General features: G+C 37.4%; 1 protein-coding gene across 2 annotated transcripts in view; it reads right to left on the minus strand.

Moving 5' to 3' along the window:
- Positions 1–23,827, minus strand: part of CDK14 (cyclin-dependent kinase 14) — a 258,218-nt gene that overhangs the window by 61,529 nt on the left and 172,862 nt on the right. Inside the window, exons 12-13 of one of the 2 annotated variants that reach the window (XM_009886196.1) lie at positions 5,529–5,668; positions 1,310–1,456 (exon numbers count right to left, since the gene is read on the minus strand). In XM_009886196.1, coding sequence (XP_009884498.1) covers positions 1,341–1,456; positions 5,529–5,668 — 256 coding nt within the window. In that variant the 3' untranslated portion in view covers positions 1,310–1,340. Of the gene's footprint in view, positions 1–1,309; positions 1,457–5,528; positions 5,669–23,827 lie in introns of those variants that run through there. The other variant, XM_009886197.1, reaches the window with a different exon arrangement.

The raw sequence follows: 23,827 nt of genomic DNA on the forward strand, positions 1-23,827 counted from the left end.
CACAGCCCCAGGAAGAAGTAGGGATTAGCTTGTCAATAAAGATGTAAACAGACTGCTCTGAGGCAGCCTCATTTCTGACATTAGAAAATCTTAAATGGTTTGCTGGCAAAGAGCATGTGCAAAAATTGGGGCAGACTGTCAAGACCAAAATCTATTCATTTCAGTTTTCCAGTAGTTGCTGCCTGTCAGGCAAACAGCCTCCATAACATTACAGGGTTAAAAAAATATTGTACACAAACATAAAACAGTAAAACCGAATATAATTCATTAGAGAAAGTTATATCTGATACTGTAACAAGCAGACTTAGCTAAATATTGACTTCATGAGAATATCAACATTTATATCAGCCTATACCTTCAAATAGGTACACAAGCAGCATATGCATTTATCTCAGCTCCTAGAACTTCCATAACAAGCTGCTATAACGACCTCAACATGCAAACCCAACTGTGACTATAAAAATAAAAGGCAGGCCTGGGTTTTCGAATGAAATTAATCTGCGCTTTGGGTATTTTGTGAAACACTGTGAGTATGAAACTATAAATAGAGAGGTACAATAAGCAAAGCAGCTATGTAAGAGGATACTGCTGATCTGGAAGAGTCTGTCAAGTGGTAAATCCCACTGAACCAACACCGGGGTGATGCACACAGTCTGAAGAGAGTTAATGCCATGATGTAACAACCATCATTCCCTTACTTTAAGTTAGGAAGTAGCCTCTCTACTCACCTGCCCTTCCCAGGTTCTGTTTTACTCTTAGAATATCTGAAGTCATATTACACACTATTTCACTGCTGAATAGCTAGGGTTAAAAAGATGGGGTATTGAATGAAAGCCATCCAAGAACAAAACCAGTTCTCGTAGATCCAGTGGTACAGACCAAACCCATTGACATGACAGCACCTCTGTCTCCATCACGAACATCCTTCTGCTATGAAGGTTACCAAACCCACTAAATGAGTCATATTTGTTCTTGCCCCAAAGTTTAACAACAGAACTGGCAACAGATACTTCATCTCACCATATCTTACCAGGCGAAAAAAAATATCAGTCCAAATTAAAGGCAACCTAGTGTTCAATCTGCTGGTACCAACTTCTGAAGTATTTTCAACCCGTCAGTGACACTGATCCTGCCCCACAAGGCCAGGAACTTGCACTCCTCGTATTGACCATCTATACTGTGAAAACAGATTATCTGCCTGAACATAAGCAATGTAAGAAATGTGCAGTAGAATTTTATATTTTGTTTCTCTAAAGAGAACTAAAGTAAAGAGTATTTTCAAAGATATCCCTTCCAATAATCATCTTACCTGCATTATCAGTTGTGAACATAGGTATTCTTCAATGTTTGCTGTTTGATACACCTTTGCCATAACTATTGTTTTTTCCAAAGACTCTCATGCTTTCTCCAGTCTCTGTCTGTAATCTTACATTCGGTACAGTAAAAATAGAAGACACTGCAAAAAAAAGAGTGGCAGTTCAGAAACTTTGATTTTTTTCTGCAAAAGGAGTAATTTAAATTTAATTAGTTAATATATATGGCAAACACAACACTGAGTAAATATATACAGCTTTTACGTATACCACCTACTTATGCAAGTAAGCACTGTAAAAATTCCCACTGGAAAGCATCTGCATGCATGACGATGGAAGCTGTGTGATGCAAACATTCTCAGTTGCATCCATCTAACAAAATCCTTTTTCCAGGGTGCGTGTATCTTTGCTTGTCCTTACACTGCTATATAATTAATATTTTCCATTTTAAAATCTCATCTCTGACAGCATTTACAATTAAATGGGAATGTGAAAAAATGCAGCAAGGTTTTTCAATAATGTGATATCACGTATTACATCTTCAAAATCCTGATGCCAGTAGAAATGAGGTATTTTGTTTTACTTAATTTTATTAACTACTAAAGACAACTAGGCTTGTTAAAAATATCCCAACATCTCAAAAAAGCTTTTGCATAAAGCAACACCCTTCTGCATAAGCCAGAAAAACCTTGAAGAGTTCCACACGACACCAGGCAACTATTTATTAGTAGACATGATTATATTAATCACAGCAATAAAACTGAAAACGAATAAGGACTCAAACATTGATGATACAAAACCTCATTTTTACTTAGGATGCCTCAAACTGGTGGGGAAAAGTCACTGATTTTTAATACCTTCTAAGAACAAATGTCCACATAAAAATATCCTTGGAGAGCTGTCACTGCGTGACTGCATGAGCAAATGTTAATAGACTGTCTGTTTGAGGAACCGATCAGGGCTGGAACAGTTTTCTTTGTTTTCACACTATCAACTAGCACAGATATAAGTTTTTCGAGCTACCGTTTCATTTCTATGCTTTTAAAAGACCCAGCTATTGTTTTATGCTCAAGATCTTCCCACCGTATTTTTGACATCTCAACTTGCATTTGATATTCTGCTATCCTTGGTAACATACATTCTACGCAAACAAATCAACACGAGCTCTCAAATATGAAAGCAGAAAAGGGGGAGGACTGATTTTTTTTCTTCAACAGAAAATAACAAGTACACATATTTACTAAAAGCAGCTAATCTATAGATTCGTCTGAAACGAATGAATGAAGGCTGTGTCTCTTCATCAACTATACTGTATTCCCAGAGAATATTTTTTTGGCAGAATTGTATAACTCTTAACTTTTTAATATAGTATTTTTAAAAAATGAAAGTGGCTAGATGGTAGACAGCTCATCTGGAATTTGAACTTCTAACTCAATTGAAATTACGCCTTGACTTGAAAACAAAACAAAACAAAAATAAAGATTTTCCTTCTCCCAGAAACTCCTTTTGCACACATTTTAATAATAAAACACAAGATCAAAATGTTATCCTGCAATATATTAGATAGAATATAAATTCATAGTACTAAAGTCAAAGCAAGAAGAGAAAGTGAAAAACTTCTTTTTGGCTTTTTCAATGTAGGCAGAGTCACCATACTTTTGTGAAATACTGTGATTCCAAAGAAATAATATTTTCTGATGGAAAATAATCTCACTGATTTTTTTCCCTCTCTCTTTCTTCCTCCTCACCTGAGACTCTTTCCTTGGTTTTTAGTGCCAAATGACCAAATTTGCAATCCAGCACTAGGAGTAAATTGGACAAAACATATTCCATGATGAATACAACAGAGATTTGTAAAATTGCAGTGGTGTCTTGATTAGGAGGCAGTAGATTTTGTGTGTACACACACATCTGTTGTGCATAAAGCCTCAATGTATTTATACCTACATTTCATTAACTATCAATAGCAAGTCCTTCCCAATGTAAAATATTAACCCAGAGAGCTACAATCACAAAAACTGGTAATTTCACTACACAGTAAACATTTTCCCAACTCTCCAAAGTATATGACTTCTTTGTTTTGTAAATATGTTTACAAGTATATCCAAGTCATACTAAATAGAAATGATTGTAGTATTTGATACTGGGATTGTCCTTTCTTGCATCTGGATTTATGCTTCATAATGATTATCTACTAGACACAGAAACAGTCTTTCTGTAACTCAAAATTTTACTGGAGGCATTTAGAAGAACCTTGCTTTAAAATATAATGATTTTTCATCTTTATTCTCCCCCCTTCAAAAGGTTTCACTGCTCCTGATGTTTAACGTTATGCAAAGACGTGTTTCTGCCAATGAATATCGCCTTATGGTTATGCTTCTGCAAATAACCTGCTGTGAGCTGATAAAAGGATTAATGCAGCCAAAATTCTTAATCTGTGAAATTACAAATTAAATTCTCATATTAAAAATACCACCCTGAGGTATTTTTTGTGGTTTTAATTCCCCTCTGGTGTTCTGCATACATTGTGCTTGTTAATGACTAGGACAAGACTGTCTCTGTTGGCAGCCTGCTGCAGAGTGATAATGTGTAGGCATTTACTTCACTGATAGAACTGGATTTAACCACTGACTGATAAACTAAGTGGCAAGTGGGTAATAAGTCCATATTAACAGAAAAGTACTACTGCAGAATTCAGAATTCAAAATCCTGGCTAGACTAAATCACACAGTCAGAAGGATTGAGATGTCACCACTGCAGAGTGATTTTTGTTTTCCATTTAGTGGAAAAAGGCATTCTTGATGTTTCATTAGTTCTGAAGAAATGAATCTCTCTGCATCAGTTTCAGCAGAGACAGCCTTAATTTACGGTACATCCTTTGAGTTTTCAGCTTATAAAGTACCGCAGTCAGCAAACTGAGTGGTGGGGTAGTGTGGCAGAGGGGGAAAGTGGGAATCTGTTTGCAGAGCAACAACACGGTCTGCGACAGAGACAGTGATGGACGAAAATTAGTGGTCTTAGTTTGGTTTTAATGTCCATGTTCTACAAATGGGAGAGTGCTCTTCAGAGCAGAATTGGGAGTAGGATACTTGGACAGCCAGGCCACAGAACCAGCGCAAAATGTAACTATTCCAGCTGCTGGGGAAGGAAAAGATAAACTTTTAGAAGATGAGTTTTCATATTGACACTGAGTAAAAGAAATCTACTGTGGATTACTATTCAGCAAGTGAGCTCAATTTTTGCAAGCAAACTTTTAAATTGGCCATAGTTACACAGACATGTGCTATTGTTGCATTTCTGAACTTTTTGCTTCAAAGTACAGGATTTAGATCTTTTGCTAATGGATGTATGCTTGAAAGTGGAAAATAGCATACACTATTCTAATGCAAGCATGCTTCTCTTCAACACATTGAGTTAAAGCAAAATGCTCATTGTTATTCCCCTGTGAGACCTATTTTTAATAACAGGATCTGAATCAAAAATATCATGTGTGATAGTATTTTTCCCCAGAAAAAATAGTAGTGTGCTTTTAACACTGGAAAAGGATATGGACAAGTATAAGTGATTTACCATTATTAAAGACGTAATTGACAGCCTACATGATGATAGGAACATTTTTGCAAAGTCAACTGGAATACATTTTGTTTAATAAAAGAAATGAAAAGATGTATATAAATACTGAGAGCATTCTTAGTCAATAATATCATCTGCCATCCTTTTCTTACATAGCTTAATTCAGCAAATTAACTGATTGTCTACTTCATGTTTCTCAGACTTCCGAATGCCAAGTCCTTTCTTAAAGGTTACTGTTATAACAGACAGAGATTCTGTGAATCAAACACGGCTGGATTTTTATCCTGTATGCTGCAGCTAGTTAAGAAGTACTGTATGTTATAAAGTGAAAAGTACTAAATATGTAAATTGTATTTTTCCTTTTGCTTTATGACAATCCAGATAATTCTCTTGGCTGCACACATAATCAAATACAAAGATAGCTGGCTGTGGACTGCAGAGCAGAGATAGCAAAATAAAAAGAATCCATTTTTTCCTGTGTCAAGCTAACTATGTAATTTCCAACTACACAATTGCACTCACATATTTTGTGTGTGGCTCTGTATGTCCATGAAGCTGTCTGCATGCGGGTTAGCATACACACATGCATCTGTATGAACTAGCATCTTTGTTTTTAATCGATTCGGAGGTGGTTATACTCACTATCAGTTAACTCCCATAGCCGTGGGGGCAGATCACTGAAATACTCATGGCTCAGGGCTGCCTGTGCTGATAATCTGTTCTTTGGGAAACACTGGAGTAGTTTGGAGGCTAGATCTTCCGCATGATTCACATAGCTCAGCCTGAAACACAAACAAGAAAGTTTTTCTAAAAATCAATCTCATTATTCTGTTTACTAATTCCATTTGCAGTCAGCACAGTTGAAACACCAAGTCTTGTTAGCCAGAATAAAAAAGAAGTCTGGGAGCACTACCAGGAAAGATATTTCAGGTTAGGGAGTTAATGAATTATTTCTGGATTGATAGCTCAGAATTCATATAAATTTTACAAATATAGAGCATAAAGTATACCACATCACATATGCCCTGCCTAGTATTCTAAAAGATCATGGGCAACAGCATCTTGAAAGCAACTGTTTTGATTCTTTTGAGCATACTGGACAGACTGAAAACTTACAGTGCTGGAAAAAAAATGGTTATTACTATCTAAACCCATGACATCCAAGCTTAAAATAACAGCAGTCTTCATATAACTTTGCGAAGTATCAAATTTTAAAATCCAATGACGTGTAACACACAACATATGCATCATATTTCATAAAGACATTTGCCTTTCAGGAATTACTGACTTCTCATTTTTTCATATATTCACACAGCAGGGGACTGACTCTTCATTAGGTGTTAATGCAATGCAAACATTAAATTGTAAGTGGATTATCTCTTAGACTACCTAGGGTAGTCTGAGAAAACTCATTGTTTTCCTGGGAGCTATATGTTTGGGAATATTATAAGAAAATACAAACTAAAAATAACAGATTTGGAAGGGAGAGAGCAAAATGGTAATCAGCAAGATGTGGCTTGGGTCTAGTAACCTACACCTGCCTCCTGAATTTCCAAAGCCACCAAATTTATTGTAATATGCAATTGGAAAAGAGGTGCCAAATCTTATTGACATCATGTTGCTATTATTAGTTGGTAACTTTGTAAATTCAACCATGCTTTTGCTCAGTAAAGACCTCTTGTCAGGTAAAAATGCCGAAGTCTCTCCTATTTTTCAATGCAGTGGTTTCCCAAAACAGATAGAGTAGACTGCAGTCCTAAATATCGCAGTATTTGAAAAAGATGGGGTTATCCTCTAAAATCAATAATCCTACAGCATGTTTCATGCAAATGTTCATTTTTGTTCTGCTCAAACTGACTTTCTGGAAAGCCATTCAAGGAAGATGGATTAAACAGAGTTACTCTTTTGTTTTCACATACTTAATATTGGGCTGACATGGCATAATTTATAAGGATCAGTGCATGCACAGGTGAAAACTACCTCTGCAGCAAAGAACAAATAACATTGAAAACATGAAATGAAAAAAAAAGTTATTACAGTGAAAATTATAAGTCAGTCACGAATGTCATAGATCCAACTTTCACAACTTTTTGTCCATGCCCATACCATGCTCAGTGTGAAAAAAAAAAAAAAAAAATGTCAAAAGCATCTCTGCTAAATTATATGCTGTCATATGTACGATATGCTGATATTTGCAGTGATTCAAAAAATATGCTGCTGGCTGTCTTTTTAATTTCTAGCATACGTATGCTACGTATAATTTTTGAATACTGTGACTATCTGATCTCTTTTTGAGAACAGGAAGGATAATTGTCCAGAAATTACCCAGGAGTGAATTGTTCAGAAGTGCTGACCACATCAGGACATTATTTCTCATTATCCATAATCTGAAAGAATCCCCAAGATTAGGATTTGGAATTCTTATTCTAGGTTAAACAAATGTGAAACTTCAGTGTTTCTGACGGGCATAAGTTTTCTGTTTTCATTTTCAGTTCATGACAAAGTAAAAGCATCTTGAATGAAACAGTGATTGCGTGTAAATTAGATTCTACAACAGGATTAATTCCACATTCCTTAAACTACCAGACTGTAAAAATTATTTCATTCAATTTTTGGAAAATTACAGGAAAGTTCATTACAGAACACAGAAAAATACCAGGAGAAAAGGCTATTCTTAACAAAGATAGGAAAATGAGGGGTAAACATTCAGGGAGAATTGGTATTAATTCTTCTACACATCCAAAATTCCCATGGATTGGTGATTGTATTGAGCCTGCGAGGTCTGTCTTTTGTCCTAATCCCACCTGCATCTATTATTTGGTCAGAGGTCCTGGCAAATCCTTTCACCAATGTATTTTTTTCCCCACAGAGGTGGCTGCATCTTTTTCAGCAGCCATAGTAAACTTGCTCTGTCTTGAATGAAAGCTACTGTTAAGTCAGAAAAATGAGGTCATTTAAATAAGTAGTGAAATATTAACCTCCAACTTAAGAATTGTACCATTCCTTAGCTGATCCGTATGTATACTGAAGATGCTAATTAAGTACAGCAAAGCAAAAGAAAAGAACATTCAACCATTAATGAATTCTGAATTACAGGTGAAATTACGGATGGTGACGCCCTAGTTCCTAGGTGCTCTTGAAGAGAGTAGTGCCAACATTTTGATGGTATTAATGGTCACCAACATATCTGGCATACTGCTACAGTTTTTTTAGCAAAGAAATCAGATTAACTAATATAAATCCAAAATATTTTGAGTAGGAACAGTTTAGGAAGCCAAAGTCACCTTCCCAGTTCAGAAACAAAGAAGATACCAGTTCACTGAGATCAATCAAGAAGCCAAAGGTAAGCATCAAATAATCAGCAGTTTACACACTAATACAATATAGACCCCACAAAAATATCTAGGGCTGCAACACAATCACATCAACTAATGAAATAATTGTGAATAAATCAGTCAAAATTAGAAAGTTTTATAATTAATAAATAGAAAAAAGACTAAATTCATTGCACAGTCTGCAAAAATAGTTCCATCTGCTATAATTATTACATTTACCTGCCCTGATAATACTCCGAGTAGTGATGGGGGGGGTGGTGTTAGTTGTTTCTACAGTGCTTTGAAGATTCCAGTTGCTACATTATTAGTACTATGTTCCCAAGCATTTATAGAGTTTAAACTCAGAAGGGATCATAATGATCAAGTCTCACCTCCTGTGAAATACAGGCCGAAGAAGATCATCCAAGTAACTCACGGATCAAATCATCAGTTTTAGCTAGGCTCAGCTGTATCTTTAAAGTTCTACATCAAAGTTCTAGCTTTGTTTATGGAGCTTTGCACAGCAATGAAAAAATTCTTCTCCAAAACCCATGTCTTCTGCGAAGGTCACTTCTGCAAATCAGTGGACACTGCAAAAGGCTCCTAAGGTTGTCAGTCTTAAAACCGATGCCTTAGTGGAATGCATGACTAATTTTACTGCTTTGTTTAAGGACAAGCTATTCTTTTATTATGAAAAATGCACTGTATGATCATGTATTTAAATTACATCTACTACATCAGAATTGTTTGGAGAAACCCATTTAGTGCATAACCTCAGTGGTCTGGAATGTCGAAACCTTTGGTTTTGTTTCTTTCCTTTTTTTTTTTTTTTGCCAATAGTCTCTTTAAAATCTCCTTAAAACATTAACAATTTGCCTGATGTAAGTTTGAAACATGATTCCTCAATGGGGACAAAGGCTGAATTTTCTGATGGGGTTCTGTAGTCAAGTATCTAATACAGAAAAGTTAACAAAAAGCACTAAAGAAAAAAATAGATTTGATTTTTAAATACACCTCCTTCAGTATGTGACAGGATGGAATTTCATACAATATGGCTTTGTGTCTAAAACATAATAGCGTGTTTTGTCTCACAGCAGTTGGGCCATATAGGAACTTGGCATGCATGATATGGCAAGTCTCAATATTCACGCTTCACTTACTGTCACACTAATCACTGGGAAATAGTTACTAGCCATGACAGCATACATACTTTCAGAAAATGTGGCGTACAGCAAAATACAGAGAAACCTTTGGCAACGATAGTAAATAATATGCAGATATTGTTTTGAGAAATATTGGGAATATTTTTATAGACCCACTCAGATGACATTTGTGAAACACATTGATTTTCAACTTAATCCCAAATACTATATATGGCCTTAGCTCAAGAAAAACAAACACCATATGAACCTGTCTCACTTTAAACATATATGAATCTGACTAGACTTGAGCAGTTGTAAATCTCATTGGATTACAAGAATTTGATTTAATTTTAGAAAACAGGCTTAAACATCTTTCTACTGCAGAGGAAGGTCAGTATTTGGTCAAGCAGAACGTGACTAAGATCACTGAAGTTTGGTTTAAGCTCTTAAGAAAAAAAAGTTTTGGGCATGTGCAGTGAACTTCTGAACTTGGGGTGATTTGCTTTTAAATGCAATGAAGAAGGCAGCTCAAATTCACATTAATAATTAAGACAAATGGGCATTAAAACAAATGGAGATAACATGCTGTCTATATACTCCTAACAGCATGAGGTAAATACTTCCCAAAGCAAAAATCGTTTACTGTGCATATTTTCCATGCGAAGATACGACTCTCGCAGCGTATCATTAATTCATTTCTCGACTGGCGTTTACAGCATGGCCTAGAGGAGTGAGGCACCTAATTCCCCTTGGAACTCTCAGCTCTGCTTCTTTATTCTAAGTAATCCCTTGCAACCTGACGTGCTGAAAGACAAAACCACAGTTAACCCGAACAATCACTCCACTTAGCAGAGTTTAAAGTTTAATGGGAAGAACAGAATAAACAAAAAATTTTGCATCTTGGTGCAAATCAGGCAGGCCATATGGTAACTCTCGCAGCTCATTTCACAGAGGATACCACGGTCCCATCAACAAGGTCCCTGTACAGTCCCTGCGGTATCTCACCTCCCATCGCATTGCCACAAGGGCCATATTCCCCATTTTCACCCAAGTCCACTTGAGGCTGACAGTCTTTCCCCCTTTCTCCAGGCTTTAGGCCTCTCCTGAGTTCTGACACAAAACTGTGTCAACACCGGATATTACGGGTAATGATTTTTTTGCAAATCCAGATCCATTATCTTCCACCCAGCTGATACAGACATGCCCTCACGTGCCTTGATAGTTTTGCACCTCTGAATACTTGCGCAAACCTACTAGCAGCAGCTATTCTGCACACAAATCCGAGCAGGGCCTACCTTAAGTAACGTTTCCTTTTTACTAAAAATCAACAGCCTCTTCTGTTGTTACAGCCATGCCGAGAACACCTACCGTCTTCAAAGACCTGATGTGTGAGCTCCAGCGTGCAGGAGCTGCTTCCCTATTGTGCCTGGTGTGCCTCCACGGAGCTGTTGCAGAGATTATTTAGCCATCATGAAACCACTGCAACAAGTGAACGCAAGTTTTGATGCGATGCTTTTAGTGTTTGATACAGATGAAGACATAAAGCAGCACCTCAAGATGAGAATCTAACGGAGTAAAGACGTTATCATTTTTCTCAGTGTTTTACACAGAGGGTACTGAGGACGAAAACTGATGAACAAAGAGAGACAAAAGCTTTTGAAGGCTCACTGAAGCAGGGTTTTACATGTTCCTCAGCAATCACAAAATGCAGAATTTGCTCTACAGCAGAGTGTGGAGGTACTTCAGGCCAAACTATTCCATAAACATTACAGTCAAACACAGCCACCGGAACCACATTTGAATGTTGTGAACGTCCCCCAGACCCACATGGGGCTGCCAACAGCAATCCTAACATTGCGCTGGGTTGTGCATGTTCTTTAGGAGAGGCATTTCTCCAAACACCCAATGCCCCTCTTGCTCATCCCAATTTGAGGTGCTGGCAGCAGTTTAGATACAAAACCACTGAAGGAAAGTATGGTCTCCAAGCTCCATTGGCCATCAGTTTAATTGTAGTCTTCTAGCTTAGTATCTCACTAGAAGCAGGATCGCTGCATTGGTGCAACGTCCCGCTCAGGTTCCTTAGATGAGCTATGCTGGGGCAAACCCTGCACTAATGTGGCTATGCTGGTCCCAGCATCTCTCCCTGCTCTGTGTTCCTGCACAACACTGCACTCCACAGTCTTCAGACCTTCATGATTTCTCTAATGGTGTATGAAACAATGTCTTTGGAAATTCAGAAATTAGTTTGATCCCTTTTAATTATATTACCACATCACAGCATCAGCAGTCTCATCTGTTGGAGTGATGAAAAGGTGGTGAAAATGTTTATTATTAAAATAAAAGCCAGGACAACCAATGATAAGTATTCACAGATACAGAACAGAGATAAAAGTATCAGTGTTTGATTCTTTGGTATTGCTGTTAACGTGGATGTAAAAGAGGTCAGAGCCCCATTTAGAAAGCTGTGGAGTTAAGTTCATTCAGTGCATTCCAGGAAGGTAATAATAGCCCTGACCTGCGTGAACTAATTCTCACTTGACAGTTGCACAGATGCCATTAGCTGGAAAGCAGCCAAGATGAACAGCATTTCATGAAAAAAAGCGAATGTAACCAATGAAGCTTCCAGCAATAAAGGCAACTAGGATTTTTTTTTTCTGTTTTAATTAATATAGATTTACCTCTAGGGATATAATTTTTATACACTTGGTAAATTTTTAAAAGAATCTACTGACCCAGTAGGTAAACTGTAATAGTTGCAGCTCCTAAACTTCTCAGAATGAAGAATTGATGCTTACTTAAACTGCTCACGAGTGACGCGAGGCATCAAACTTCATTTGGTCACACCTAACCTAGACAATGAAGTGATCCAACCTCTCACAGCAATTCACATTTCATAATGGCCATTAAGCTCAGTCATGACTAGATCATAAAGTCATTTGTATGTGTCATCACCAAATGCAGCTCAAGACAAAAACTTAGATATGAGTCTATTTCTCCCTGACACTGTGCTAGATTTGACCATTTCAGCTGTATTACTGTATTTCTTCAACACAACACTGCTTGCAATATCCAGCTTGAAAGGTTTGCTTCATATAGGAAGCAGAACCCTTACAGAACCCAACACCTTTAAAAATTGAATTTGGTTGATTTGAGCTTTAAATACTAAGCTTAAAGAGAATCAGTCAATATGCAACAGACTGAACACTACCCTGGTTTTGGTCCTTCTACAGCCTGACCTGCACCCAGGCTAGCTCTTGCTCTCATGCCCCGGAATAAATATGCTGGACTGTGAAACCTTCCAAAGAAACCCAGTGCCAACGACTGACAGCTTTAGGGCATGAACATAGCCAATATTATTCATTGACAATATTGCAGATATTTCCCCCACTCTTTGTATACCATTTTGATAGAGAAGAAGGTTTACACTGGATACTAGGTATCTTTTTGCCAGGATAATATATGCTGGAGCATCACATGAAGCAAGAACTATGGAGTCTGCATGGCAGCCATTAAAGAGATAAGAAAAGCAAGCTTATTTAAACAGCAAATATACAATATAGGTCCAGTGATAACATACTTCAAGCTATTGAGGACGTGGCTTTCTGTGATATGATCATGCAACTTCCTTAATTCCCGGGAATTCTGAGGTTCTGATATTCCAAGCAACATGACTGCTGGGTACAATGTTCTGGTACCATAACTAATTCTTTAAACTGGAAGATGACTATCTGAAGTACTTCTTATTATTTCCCTTGGTTTTCAGCAGTTTCCCTCAGATGCAGATATTTCCCAGAAAAAGTATTTCCCAAGAAATTTTAATTAGAACATGCCTTACCATTTTGCCCTAGAAAGAATTTCGCAATTATTCTTTTTGATTTTACATGCCACCACCAATCAGCTATTTTAATTCTTTCAGCATCCCAATTAGCCCAGTATTAAAGCTATTCATTATGGAAGACATAGTGTATTACTTACACCATGACAGACTGCTACTGAAAATGCTAGATTTATAGTTTACTGGAAGATCTGTGCTTGCTGTAAGTGTAATTAATGAAGAACAACAACATGGTGGCGACATCTAATCAGAAGCTTTTGATTATTTTGAAATTCTTTAAAGGGCATGAATTGTCTGATCAAGGACAGTGTTTTTTAAAGGCCTTCTTTGTGCACCTCAGCAAGTTGAACAGAATATCCTTAGAAAATAAATAGAGCTAAAAATAATTACCAACACCCCAATCATTTTATGAGCTATTATTTCACCAGAAAATGGGGAAAATATATCTTTAATCCTGAACAAAAACTCTTCAAGGTTTATGTTCTCTATAAACCTTTCACTGAGAACTGAAAATATAAGTTAGTAATGCAATAAATGCCCTAACAAATATATCAGATTTTTCACTTAATGCTTTTTACAGGCTTAAACCAAACTGAGTGAAAGAAAATCACCTTTTACAGTCTGACTCTTAAAGGAAGAATGCCTTTCTGTTATGCTTTTTAAAAGAAGGCATGGTGAATTTATATCAACTTCACTGAATCTTGGGGCATGATAAAAGGAAGAAAATACGGCAGCGGAGTTAACATTCCATAGCATTCTTTCTTCACATATTTATTTCCTCACTGGCTGGACATAAGCCAAAAAAAAAGGAGGGAATAAACCCCCCCCAAACATAGAAATAGCTGAAATAAACCTTTGGCACACAATGCAGTCAAAGCTCTGTGCTTCTCCTCCTCCCACCCTCGACAACCTGGATTGTTTTTCTCCAAAGAAATCCAAGCAAAAAATACTCCAAAGAAAAAACAACTAAACTCTGAATTTCAAATTTGTCAAGTGGGTGCAGTAAACAAACTTCCCCCTATTTTCCCTTATTGAATGACAACAGAAAGAAAAACCAGCTGTCTTTGGGTCCTATTGCCTTTTGAAGACTGGAAAAAAAAAAAAAAAAGACACAACTAAGTTCTGGTAAATAAACATTAGCACTGTCTTATAAATCTCTGCCCTCTTGTCCGCTATTTTATCATCTCGGGTTTGAGAAGTCTTAATTTCATTCTAATGTAAATAAGAACTGGTCTGTTTGCACAGTACTTCAACAAGAATTTGCTGCAAGGTTGCAGCATGCAGGCAGTGCCCTGAGAAGGGTGACCTTGCTTTAGTCAGTGAAGCCAAAGATCATTTATCACAGTTAACCTACAAATCTGTCTTGCCGGGGCCTCAGATCCATCAACCACTTGGAAGCAGCTACTTGTCCTGTCCTCCCACAGCTCTCTAAAACATCGGATGGGTCTGATCTTTTCTATTATTGTATACCTCTCAGCTAATAAAATATATTTTTATGGATGTGGAATGAACAGGAGTACTTTGTATTTATTTATACAGCTCATTAAAGGTGGATAGAGATTTGGAGGCAGAAAGAATGCCCCAAGCCTGGAAAGCTCAGGAAGACAGACCCCAGGCATATGCATGTATTTAACTTTATGCATATGAGTCGCCTGGCTGAACCCAATGAGACTAAGCAATTACACACAAGTAGGCATCCTGGTTTTTTGCAACTATACTCCTAAGCTAAGACACGGCAGGGAAATGATGCAGAACTAGTAAACACTGAGAGGAGGAGACTGAGATGGTAATAATGAGCACATATGGACAATATATTCAAAGCTATTCAGTCAAAAATACTTTATTATGTAACATTATACCTATACATTTAGACATATTTCTATCATACAGAATTAGTTGCAACTCCCTGACACTGAGGTACCTGGTTCAGGTGACGTTAGAAGAGATCATGGGACGGGGAGCCACATTCACAGCGTCATTGCAGTGCAGAAGGTGCCATTCCTTCTGCAGATTCACTTTCCTGATTTAGCACACTGCCCTCTCTCTTTACATTAATGGAGACAGTTCTAAAGGGAACGTTAGGTCACCTTCCAGTAGGGAGAAGCTGGCAGACTGAAAATCCAGTGCCTGATACCAACAGTGGTAACACTTGTTAAGAGATGAATATGCTTGTGCCAATCTGTTAAAAGAAATCTGATTTTGACTTTGAACTTGAACAAGGGAAAAAATGAGGATAATTATTCAAGGGTTTCTTAGGCACAGAGACCACTGTAGAAGGAGAAAACACTGATCTCTCTCTAGCAGGCAATTTGGAGAAAAATTAGCATGATTTTGCGTTGATTTTTTCTTTTTTAAGTGAAACACTACATATCCACACGCTCCTGTATTGAAGTGTCTTTTTAAAAGCTGCTCGGATTTAACACAATAGTTCATGCCTATTTAACTATAAACAGGTTGCAGTTGAATGACCAAACCACAAATTCCATATATTTTAGCTATCAATTACTGAAATGTGTAGATTTTAAGTGCTTGTATTCACATATGTGTGAGGATACAGCGCTATCTGACACTCAGAAATTGGCTTGCAGTAGAGAAGGACTCAGTCCTGAACTATTCTTGCAAAACCTAACCTGTGAAAGTAGCATGAAAGAGACACCTACACAGGGAGTTACTGCTATTTAGACATAAATCAGCATAGGTGATTTAAGAACTAAAATAAAAATTCCGATGTATAATAGTGGCCATTAAAGGTCAGATTTCTCACAGAGGTCTGTGACACATCATGTGTGTTGCCACTGAATTGGGATGGGCAAGTAAATAAACACCTGGGTCCCATTTTAGAGTCCTCACAGGATATTAAGCTTCTGTGAAAGAGGGTATTTGAGGCAGACAAGGACTAGTCATAGCAGCTTCCAAACTGAGAAGAAGAAGCCTGGAGAAAAGGACCGCAAACAACTGGTAAATGCACTATCTGGGCACAAGCCCATCTGATTCCCAGAAAGCAAGACAGCAGTTGTGAGTCTGCCTGAATTATCTAGGGGACAGGAGAAGACCTAAATATGAGTATGGGATCACTGACATAAGAATAGGGAATAGGAGCAAATACAGAGCCTTGTGAAGGAAGAAGGGAAGAGGGATAATTATGGAGGATTTTGAAAAAGATAAGAAAGAGCTCAAAAACAATGGAGTGAAACAGCCAGCATTGGGAGAGGAGCTAAATAATCCACAAAAACATAAACTGAATTTACTGGTTGCTTCTTATATGATTTGAAGAAAGGTGTTCGTCAGGAGAGGACATGAGAAGTACATTATGATAATCAAGATCTGAGTGACTGAGCTGGTTGGGAAAGGAAAAAAAAGTATCTTGGAAAAACTGGAAAGAAAAAAAAACCCACCCTGTAAAATGCATATAGCAGTCTGGATGCACGAGATAGGAAAGGAAAGACAAAAAGCATTCCTAAGGCTTCAGGCCTAGGTGACAAAGGCTGCTAGTATTACTGTGAGAGGCGAAACTTCACTAGGAATATGCTCAGGTGTGCAAGGGGCAGGGAATAGGAAGAATCTCTCTGTTGAAGCCTGTATAGCCAAATTAAGCAGGGCTAGGGAGGGAGCCTGACCACTCAACTACGGCGTGTCCACATTGCCCCCTGGATTATTTTGGCCCATGCCAACTTGTGTTCTCCAAAACCACTCCTAGCCACAGTTCAGGGAACAACCCATGCCAGGGACGACTCCCAAAAGGCAGCATGTACCAGCCTCCTACAAGCAGGGTTTGCAATATATTACCTTCAATTGCATGCTGGAAAATACAGTTCTCATAGTCTGCAGCATTGGTCTTACGTTATCCTGGAAATTTTGGATTAAAAACTAATACTGAACACCCCAAAAATAATAATTGCACCCGCAGCTGCATGGGGACGACACAAAGCCCACAGGAGATGCATGCCCAAGCGTTACTTAATACAGCTGCAGCTAAGGTCTGCCGCATGGCCTGGGGGCCAGAAGATAGTCCCTGGCTCTGCTTTAGTTAGCAGTATAGACGTAGGCTGTGTCTGACAGAAAAATGATATTCACCAAACACTATCTGTCAACATCTCAGGGAAGATTCATGCCCTCATGGCTGCAGAATAAAGCTTGACTCAAGGGCACTTTAAGGATCAAATATGAAAGAAATAAAAGGAATAAAACACTGTTCTGCAAAAGTCATAATGCTGAAGGAAGGCCAATAACAATCTGGAGCATGATTTTTTATGTCAGGGTGGTGAAATTAGTTTTAGGCACACTAACAGTACACAGTAGTAAACTGAGATTTAAGATTGCTATAGAATCTAACCAAAGAAGGCAAGGCAAAAATGATGGCCCGTTCTTAACTTGCAATGGTGTCAGAGAAAAAAGCATAAATGTCATCTATTTTACAAGATTTCCTTGGATTTTGTAAGTATGGGTCCAAACAATAGCAATATTTTAAAACTATTCTGGATTCCTAAACAATAGGAACTAAAAAAGCAAACAATACATTTAGGAGAATGTGACAGAGGTAAAAATTTTATTTTTTCCGTTTGAATTCTTTGCAGTTAGATTCTGAGTTAATAAATCCAACACAAAAAATTAGAGCTTTTATTCATTTGTATTTCCAGCCTCCTATTGCAGCAGTGATCATAAAACAAACACAGCTGGCATCTTTATTATTTTATTCACTGAAGGATTTAGCTGGACAAACATCACAAAGATGGTGGCTGCTTTCATTGAATTTATGATCAAATATGCTCCAGCATAAGATCAACTCCGTAAGATCAATTATTATGAGATGTGAATAATTTAACAGAAAGTTGTCTATTTGTAAATCAGATCTTATGCGTATAAATTCAGCTGAGGTAGCAGACGGTGGATATACACTGTATAATACGTTACATTATTTAAAAGGATGCAGTTTTTTGTGAATCACATTTAGTGATAAATATTGTCATTTACATTTTGGTATCCAGCGAGCTGCTAATTCAGACAAACAACATTTCAAAATTTTATTTTAAACGTCAATTAAAATTATCTTAATCAGAGAAGAACTTAACTGTTTTAGTGACATCTTTCAAAATTACAGAATATATTTCCTATAAAGGCTTAATTAAAAACAATACACAAACCACCATCGCCATCATTTTACGGGATTTTCCATAGAGTCTCACCAGAGTCTGTTGTTCAGCATAATACCAGGAGAGTTATCATAATTTTAACGCAGAATGTGTGCCTTAGGATATGGGATTGACTCAATGCCTAAAAGAAAAAGGTCAGTTCCCTTTGGAACCACTTGCCTCTTTGCCCTCCAGCAATGACAGGTGCACCAGCCCTATACTGAGGCTCGTTATTCACAGTGTATTGCTGGAGATACATAATCTCACCTCTCCATCTTAATTCATCAGCAAGGATTATTGTCTCCTTTCTTCCCGTTTTGACACTCAGGTCAAGCAGCCTTGGAACATACAGACATGATGATCTGCCTGCAGCCAGCACCTTTCACAAATTCTTAAATAATAGCTTCAAACTTTCTAAAATAGGCTATTGAAAGAAATCACTAAATTTAATGATGAAAAGTCTTTTGCTAGCAAATAACATCAAGTTTTGAAACAAATCACTGTTTTCACTAGTGTCCTACAATGACGTGTTTCTGCATTACTAATTTAAGAAAATGGCATGAAAAAGCAAAAATTCTTGTTTTTCTGTCCTATACAGCAGGAAAAAGTCAGAAACCTGAAGGCAGATACATGAAGAGCCACAGCCAGAAATGCAGGAAAGGAAGCAATTAAGATTTTCTTGACAAAATTGCAATACAGTTTGGGAGACGATCACAGGAGATTCTCATGAATGGCAACACCTATGATTACCATCCTACCGCAGAAAAGGTGGTGGTCAAAATTATGCTGAAAACGCCATATCAAATCATCATAAAATTCAGTAAACTAAGTATTTGTCTGAGGTAAAGATACTTTGTGATGTTTGTACCACTGCAGAAACCTTAACTACTGCCTGTAAGTCTTCGGCTGGCAACAGAACCAAACGGCGTGGGGTTTGAGATTGGTTTAAACTATTTGCAGAGGTGGCAAAAAACTCAGCAGCATTATTCATATTACTACAGTTATTGCTTGTCTGCACCGTCTCCCAAAATTATATACATTTCTGAGACCCTAAGATGAGAATCAAAGGAGCTGTTGAGTTAAAGAAAAATTATCCGTCATACATGACAAAAAGCAGTGGAAAATATCAAGCCACTTAAGCCAACAGCAGTTGCTTAACACTAAGTACTTTTGAATGCCAGCCCAATTCTTAAGGTGCCTATCATTCTGGCTCTCATTTTGGCAAAATCTTGCCTTTAATGGCTACATACAAATAACGAGAGACCCAGCAGTAAGGTCTACTTCACTTCTATTACTGCCTTCACAGTATGTCTTCAATTGCTCAGACACATATTTTTAAAACACATCTCAGAGACTCAATTTTGTCAGCAATGTCATTATCTGGAGAAGAAAGACTTCAGGAGAGAGGCCAAGAGTACCGAACACCAGGAAGAGGGCAGAATTAGGAATGTGCGGATATAATGATGCCTGGTGCCTCTGATCAGAAAGTATTAGACTTCAAACCAAGAAATGAACAGAGACACTATGGCAACATATGAGTAACAGACTACCAAAAACGTAATTCTGAGAAATTAATAAAACATTGGCATGTAGAAATGCATAAGGAGAAAGAACAACTGGAAACATCTGAAGAGAGCTGATCAGCAAGTACTCACAAACGTTAATGAAGAACATACTTTGAAAAAAAAATAATCATACCTGGAAACACCAAATAAACATGTCTATCTGATATACGTCTCAATATCTTAAGGAATTAGTAAGGATAGCAAACAAATGTAAAGCACCTTTTACAAGTCTTTCCAGGAAAACTAGACAAGAAGAGTTAGTTCTCTTTCCTCATTTCTCTTTACAGGCTTATTACTGTAGATAAGTTACTGTAATGTTAACTAATTTTGCTCTGCATTCTAAAGTACTTTACTGGACTTAAAAAAAATATATACACGCACACTTCCTTCCTGGTTTTCAAATAAGGAAGAGAATCTCGGCAAATATTTGCCAGACAATACAGAAGCAAAATATAGATGACAGGAATAAAACATAGACTATATGGAAGCAAAATTAGTTTTAGGGAAAAAAACTAAGACAAAATGGCAATCAAAAGCAGAGATGACTAATGAACAAGACATCAGATAAATTGATTATTTTTAAAAATTGACTTTATCATTGGTGGAGCCAAGCGACAAGGAATAATGTTTGATGTAATTTCTCTGAAAAAATATTGCTCTGTGGACAAACTTCGAAGAGCTAGGACGTGATACGCTATCACATAGACTGAAAACTGGCTGACAGACCATAAGCAAAGGGTAATGATGAGTGGCAATGTACTGAGTTGGAAGGGAAGTGTCCAGCTGTGTGCCAGAGGGATTAGCGTTAGTCACAGTTTTATTTAACATCTTTATTAATGATCTGGACTAAGGGATACACTGCGTACTGAATCAATTCTTAGATGAAACTAAATGTTGGAAACACCATAGAAGACAAAAAAATTCATACAAAGAGGCTAATAGAAGTGAGATATCTGGGCAGAAAATCTACAAACAAGACAGAGCATAGAGAACTGCAAACAATTACTTTCAGGGAAAAATAACCCCAAATATCAATAGGTTCAGAGATAAGAATGCCAACAAACTCTAGTCCAATGCCAGAAACTGGATTAGACTTTGCAGGAGACAAGCTGTATTTTCACAGCTGTCATGGATGGAAAAGGTATAGGACAGTAACAATGTAATTTTGCTAATGAAAAAACATAGAGTCATTAGTACTCTGAAAAAGAGGACAAAGGCTTTTGTGGTCCAGTTTAGAAGGTTTATTAATAATTTTAACTGGGCCAAGAGGATGTAACACAATACACAAAGCTTAGCAACACAAAAGAGGGGGAATTTCAAATAAAGCAAAAATAAATGGAATGTCAGGATAAACATTGTAACAATGAAGTCTGTTAGGAATAATGTCCCCCCATATTTATAAAAGTTATAACATTTGAGCAATTTGCAGTTGTGCCAATTTGAAGGAACCATTCAAATACAAATATCATAGAATGGTTTAGGTTGGAAGGGACCTTGAAGATCATTGAGTTCCAACCCCTCTGCCATGGGCAGGGACACCTCCCACTAGACCAGGTGATGCTATTTTTTGGAAAAGACAGTGTAATAAATTTGCTATCTGGTAAAGGGCTTCTTGTCCATTTTGTAGGTTACCACAGGTTTTGTCACAATATGATTCCTCAGGTCGCTCCGGCAATAGGTAAGGATGGATAAAGGGTTATTTATGGGAAATATGAAACAAAATAGGAATTTTTTTTTATTTTTTTTTTTCAGTACAGCAGTAACACTGCAAATCATCAGGAGACGGGGCAGGTGTATACGCCTCCAAATCACAAACACTTTGACAAAATCTTTTCATTTTGTGTCCGGTTTCCATCCTGGTTTCCCCCAACACTATTCCCCATCACTCCTCGAGTGCAAGTGAGGGGACAGCCCCAGTGCGTCCTCAACGTACTCGAACTGCACACAGTCACACATACAACCCACCTTTTGCACAGGTATAGTTTTAAATCCTTATTGCTCAGTTTTATCCATCAGAAAGGTTTTACCAATGACAAAACTAAAGCTTTTTGTACCTTCTGCACTTGAGAGCTTGAATATTCTTTCAGTGGCACTACGGATTGTATTACAATGAGCAATGCTGGTGAAGAGACAGGAGGTGAAGGGGATAAAGGTGACAATCACAAGAGAGTTTTGTCTTTAGTCAAATCCCCAATAAGGTAAAGATTTTCTTAAAAAACCCAAACCAAATAAACAAACAAAAAAACCCCAAGTCCTTCCCAGGTCTCAGCTCTAAACAATTCCATAGTCTCTGTCATGCTTGAAATGAAATACAGACTCAAAATACATGGGCTCATCTCTATTCACTCACTTTGGTTTCTTCAGGAAGTTTTCACTGAATAACAGTCCCAAAATAGGCCAGTTCATCCTGGAATGAAACTTTTAAACACCCTGGCTTCAGGAAGGGAGGTGTCAAGTACAGAGGCCATCTTGTTAGAGGAAGAAATCCCCAGCAGTGGGACTAGCTGTGAGGATAAAGTCTTGTTTATACAATAAATACTACTACGTTGGGGAATTATGAAGTAGGAGTCCTACTTATGCAGAGCAGAATTTGTCTTCAAATGCACCATTTCTTTCCAAGCTAATTTCTCACAATGCAAACCATTATGACAGAAGGGTCTGAAAAAGCTTTTTATATCCTACCAAATATACACAAGGATAATTAGTTCTCTTTTGTTATTCTTCTGTAAGGGTTTATTATTGTGGAGAAGCTTTTGCAAATTGAAACAGGTTGCATTGAATTCTGAAGGCAGAGCTGTTCTTAGTTTTTATTGTGTAGACATAATTGAACAGAAAAGTTGAAGAAAAAAGGTGAAAATATAATTCATTATGAACTCTATAGGAAGATCAGATTACCACATCTGAATTCTTTTTAGACCAGTATTTTAAAATCACATTCCACAATATATTAGGTCATGCAATGTAGGTGAAGCTTCATAATAGACAGAAGCAACTGTCAATGAAAGTTTTGTTTCCTAACATTAGAAGCATTTTCTACAAAATTTACAAATCACATCTTACCTCCCCACAATTCTTAGGCAGTTTGACAGTCAGTGGAGAAATTAAGTGTTAAATTCTCCAAAGAACTTAATTCACTCTAAGTGATAATTACATTATTTCCCTCAAACACTTCCCAGAAGTAGCCTCTAATATTGACAAATTCCATTTAAAGAATTTTAGGGATCTGACTACTTATATAATGAGCCTGCTGGGTTTCACTTTGTCATTGATGTTACATTCCACACTTTTGGCTAATTTCCACTTAGACTGGGAGTTAAAGAGCCACAGGCTTGTGTCCATCATTGTTCCATTGTCTGGCTCTGCCTTTAAAATTCACATCTTGTGGAAGCTGGTGTAGTCAGTCCGGTGCAATTATCTTTCCCCCAATCTACCATCTGTGGCTTTTTTTGACATCGTTCCTTCTGCCTTACAGGCTTGAAGCTAGCTCTGTAGATGTTGGAAGAGTGTTATTCTTCTTTCTAGCTACCTCTCCTCACATAAATTGAATTATAATGTGCGTTTTGAGGTAAACCTCTTTGAAGACTTCTAAACCCATATTCTCACTCTTCCATGCCAGGATGTCAAAACATATCTATCAACAAGATAAATGGTCAGACTGTGCCTGAAAGATGGAGCAGTAGACGGTGAAAGCTTCATTGTGTTTAGAAAATCAAAGGTGTTCTCTTCCGAATTGGGAGCACAAAGTTCAATGTCGTGCTCTGTTTTACAGTTTCTATGGCAGGTTCTGTGTGACAAATTCCTTAATTTCTTTGTATCTCAATCCCCTCTCTATAAAATGCAGTAACAGGACTTCACCTCAGACAAATTTAAGCATACATGCAAATACTTCCAAGACCATAAACACTGTTCTTTAAGGTATATCTTTCAAAGGTACTAAGACATCGAGAGGAAGTAAC

The sequence above is a fragment of the Charadrius vociferus genome, unplaced genomic scaffold, assembly GCF_000708025.1.
Source record: "Charadrius vociferus isolate BGI_N301 unplaced genomic scaffold, ASM70802v2 scaffold855, whole genome shotgun sequence".
NCBI classification, from domain to species: Eukaryota; Metazoa; Chordata; class Aves; order Charadriiformes; family Charadriidae; genus Charadrius; species Charadrius vociferus.